This window comes from Camellia sinensis, chromosome 8 (assembly GCF_055761805.1).
Source record: "Camellia sinensis isolate YWXY chromosome 8, ASM5576180v1, whole genome shotgun sequence".
Taxonomy (NCBI): Eukaryota; Viridiplantae; Streptophyta; class Magnoliopsida; order Ericales; family Theaceae; genus Camellia; species Camellia sinensis.
In genome coordinates this window covers 84,366,727-84,371,427 of record NC_138968.1, presented here as the reverse complement: position 1 = coordinate 84,371,427, position 4,701 = coordinate 84,366,727, and the positions used below count along the sequence as shown (strand labels likewise).

General features: G+C 43.0%; 1 protein-coding gene across 1 annotated transcript; it reads left to right on the top strand.

The window, feature by feature from the left end:
• The first annotated feature begins 1,095 nt into the window (after window positions 1–1,095).
• LOC145797864 (uncharacterized) lies at window positions 1,096–1,539 on the top strand. Its single transcript, XM_082885295.1, has one exon. The coding sequence runs from the start codon at window positions 1,096–1,098 to the stop codon at window positions 1,537–1,539; it is 444 nt and encodes a 147-aa protein (XP_082741421.1).
• The last annotated feature ends 3,162 nt before the right edge of the window (window positions 1,540–4,701 follow it).

Here is a 4,701-nt window from a genome sequence, read left to right as displayed (position 1 = left end):
TAGTCTCGACTCGTGGGGTACTTTCCATATGCAAGGAATGAGGGCCATGTCTGTCAGCCCCTACTTTAGCCGCCAACGCTGTGCGAGTGCCACCGAGGAAACGATCATAACAGAGATACGTAAGGTGGAAACGAAGTACTCTCGCTATACGAGGGAGCATAAGAGGTCCCTGGTATGGCGCCGCCTATAATTTCTAAGTCGGGCAGCAAAGAAGACGATCCGAATGAAACAAGATGATCAGAGGATGGACTCCTTGATACACCGAGCTTTGACCACCATAGCATACCACCGACCACCAACCACCGACTCAGGCTGAAAGCTACGAATCTTGTTATCAGGGGCCAGGCGACAATCAACCAATGGATATTGAGCAGCCACCCGAACAACAAGGGGCAACCCAAGCCTACCCTATAGAGGTGTCAACTGAACACAATCGCCCCTCACCAATGTACACCCCCCGCTCTCCGGACCAAGCAACTGACTCCGCTGATGAAGACACAGAAGAAGACTTTGATTGGTTGGGAAACGAGAACTAGTTCCAGGGACAGTAAAACTAGACTTTTGTTAGATCCGCTGATGGGGATCCTTAGAATAAGATAGCTTGAACTTCGTACTGCATAGATGCCCTTTGAATGTAACCCCGGTTTAGGAGCCCTTTTGTAATGATGCCTATTATAATATATGAATGATGTGTTGATCTATGTTGTTGATTGTTACTTGCTTTAGTACACCCTAAGGAAACTGAACCTTCATTTCAAATCTAAGTAGTAAGATTCTCTAAAACTGGAAACCAACTCACCACGTGCCATGAACAGAATGGTGGACACGCGAGCTAATGACTATACAGAAATCAGCAACAATGCACGGAACTGTCCCAGAAATCAACACGGACCCGTACCCACATGGGCTGATATCTCCAATAACCTAGGTCATCAAGTTTTGGAAAAACTAGGGCAATTAAGGAACAATCGGCAAATTAAGAGGACTCGACTCTTTTCTGAATTTTGAAAACAGAGGCCCCCAAAGTTCGTAGGTGTATTGGACCCAAAGGAAACTGAAAATTGGCTTCAGCAGATAGAGAAAATGCTAGACACCATGGGCATAACTGAAGCCGCTGATCGAATAACTTTGGTAGTATTCAAGCTTGATGATGAGGCTGACCACTGGTTGGAGTTAATCAAGAATACTCGTGACGTAGCAAGCCTATCATGGAACCAGTTCAAGGAACTATTCCTAAAATATTTCCCAAATGCGGTCCGCCGAGAGCGAGTCAAGGAATTCCAAAACCTGGAACAAGGAAATATGACCGTGACCCAGTATACTACAAAATTTGAAGAGTTAGCCCATTACGCAACTAGATATGTAGCAAATGATGAAGAGAAAGCAAGGATGTTCGAGTGGGGGTTGGACCTTACAATCAGGGGAAGAGTTTTTTTGCAACAACTCCACTCATATGCCGAGGTGTTGGAAATGGCATTAGAGTCTGAAAAGGAAGTAACCGATGCTAGAAAGGCTTGGAACAAGCGGAGAGGGAGTTAGACATCTATTGGACCTCAGAGGAACTAGAAAGGAAACATGGCCTCAAAGCCCTACTCCAGACCACAACCACAACAGCAACGGCAGCAACCGAATCAACAGATTCAGAGAGGAGGTTATCAGACAAGGCCAGTAGGATAACTCCAATGCTTTCATTGCCAACAATTGGGGCACAAAAAGAGCGAATGCCCCCAACTCCCTCCATCCGGGTACTAAGGAGGAGGTTCTGGAGCAAATGCCTAGGCATTAGTTGGACAGAAGCCTTGGACAAAGAAGACAGGATCTACCGGGCAGCAACACCCGAAGAGTGGGGAACTCAGAACTCCAAGACCAGTGGCAACCAAAAGGCAACCAGCAGAGTCTTCACCTTGCAAGAGGAAGAAGCAGACCCGTCTGTAATTGAGGGTAATTTAGTGCTATACAATTCTTGGGTGCATGTTTTATTTGATACTAGTGCATCACATTCTTTTATATCCTCTGCTTGTGCTAAATCATTAGAACTTGTAGGAGAACCCCTAGAAATTGCACTAAATGTAATTTCACCTATGGGAGGATGCGTTCGGATAGGATTGATCTGTAAAGATTGCAACATAGGAATGTCGAACATACACTTAACTTGCGACCTTCGTGTCATGGAAATGTCGGACTTCGATATTATTTTGGGCATGGACTGGTTGTCTGCCCACCGAGCGGTGATCGACTGTCGTCAGAGGAAAGTGGTAGCTCACACGCCTGATGGAACGCGTTTCCAGTTTATGGGAGATAGACAAAACTCCATGACTTCAACGAAACGTAGGACGCAGTGGTGCGATCAACTTGCGGGTAGGATAGCAAGTCTGATTTTAAATGAGGAGAGCCAAGAAGGATTAGAACTTCCGCGCGTAGTATGCGAATATGCAGATGTATTTCCTACAGAGTTACCGGGATTGCCATTAACCAGGGAGGTAGACTTTTTTTTTTTTTTTGGGTGAATAAGAGATAAAATAAAACAGAGAAATTTACACAAATACAAGGGGCAAACCCCAGGCCCTACCACAAACACAACAACAACTCAAAAGAAACACAAAACTAAACTAAAATATTAAAAGAAATTACATTATAGCTGCCAGCATACTTTAAAACCTGCCATAACCAAAATCAAGAACCCGAACAAACAAACCAACCGTGCAGACCATATAACTTGTTCAAGAACCATGTCCCAAACAAATAGGGGTCTTGAACAATAACTATACCAGCCCAAAAGTAGCCCTAATTCGGCAAGAACACAACATCCACCGTGAAATGCCTATAGTCCAGCCCTATTCTAAGATTCCAGCATATCCAACATGAAACACAAACAACCCAAAGAAGGGAAATATTTACAATATTCAAAGAAACCAACAAACCAGAGAAAAATATATACAACCCGAAAGTAAGACAACTTATAGACCCATCGAAATGTCTAGACAAGGCGCAACTTGCAGCCATTGTCGAATAGTATCTCCAAACCAAATACATCTGCCAAGAAGGGCGCAAATTGCAGCCACCACCACACCACATACAAATTTTAAATAAACCTACCCAATGAGAAGGAAAATAAGTGCCAAGATTACATGTGTTATCATAGAGAAGAAGGAATATCATACTAAGTATGTGAGACCTCCCTTCACTCGACCCACATCTAATAATAACACTCCACTCATTATGGTTTCTCAGTGCACTAGGCCCACACCTCTCCAACTCACTCATAATCTCAATTGAACTACTATATATAAGAGCTTCCTTAACCTGCACATAAAAATTATAATATATAATAGTAGTTAGAAATAATGTTATGAACAACCTCACATCTCTCAACCCACAGTTTATGAATAATATATCTTGGCTCACAACACTCAACCCACACATGACAGTGCCCGAACAAGCTAACGAGTAGCAAGGTAGCATCTTTTTGAAGCAAACATCCATAATATCCACCTGCAAAAGAGCACCCACATTATAAAGCCCTCGGTATATGCTGGCCTTCACGCAACTCTCAGTATAGGTGCACTATCCACACTCAATCTGCCCCCAACATTGTTGTCTTGGGGCAGCTTCATAATTGTTGAAGGTAAGTTTCATTGAGCCAAATACCAGGCATCACCTGCAGAGTTGATCAAGTTATTCATTGAAAGAATCCTACCTCTAACCATTGAAACAATGAGTTTTGTAACAATCTCTTCACGTTTGAAATCCTTGCTAAAAATCCTCCTATTCCTCTCAATCCAAATCTGATAGACAGTGTAGAGGAAGGATAGTTTCATAATAGCAGACTACAAGGTCTTACCTTGGATGGATTTGGTAACAAAGACCACTGTATCCAGCCAAGATAATTGGGGCCAACTAACATTACATTTGACCTAAATGGCACCCCAAATCCTGGAGGAGTACGCACACCTAAAAACAAGTGAGAGTGATTCTCCTCAGGGTCATGACAAAAGGGGCAGAGAGGGTTAGGAACAAGGCCAAACAAATGTAATCTATCCCCAGTGTATAATCTCTCATGAATAGCCATCAAAACCACAAAACTGACCCTAGGAATGGAGGGAAGCCCCCAGACAAGATTAGCCCAAGGAACTTTAGTTCCCTTATCCCTCCAACAATCCCAGGTGGATTATATAGTAAAATTACCATCAACTGTCAAGTTCCAGACTGATCTATCCTGACTATCCCTACTAGGTTTAAAAGTAGGGGGAGTAGAAGAAATCCACTCCTTGACTTCCCAGGAATCATCAATGGGCCACTTCCAATCATTATTAGAGATGATAGCGCTAACTTTGGAATTAAGAGGAAGACTCGTGCCATACAATATCCTATGACGAAACCTATCCTATAAAGAACCAAGAGGATGCCAATTATCAAACCACAGAAATACCTTCTCCCCATTACCAATCATAAATTTGATAAGAGGGAAGATATTCTTTCTAAGAGACAGAATTTTCCTCCAGACCCATGAGGGGTCACTAGACATTTTAACATACCAAAAACTCTTACCTTTGAGTAAGTAGGACTTAACCCATTGGCACCACATAGACCCTTCCCCCCCAGAGAAGAAAAACCAAACATGCTTAGCAACAGCCGCCCTATTCCAAACACCTATCTCTTTAAACCCTAGGCCCCCTTCACCTTTAGGCTTACAAACATTGT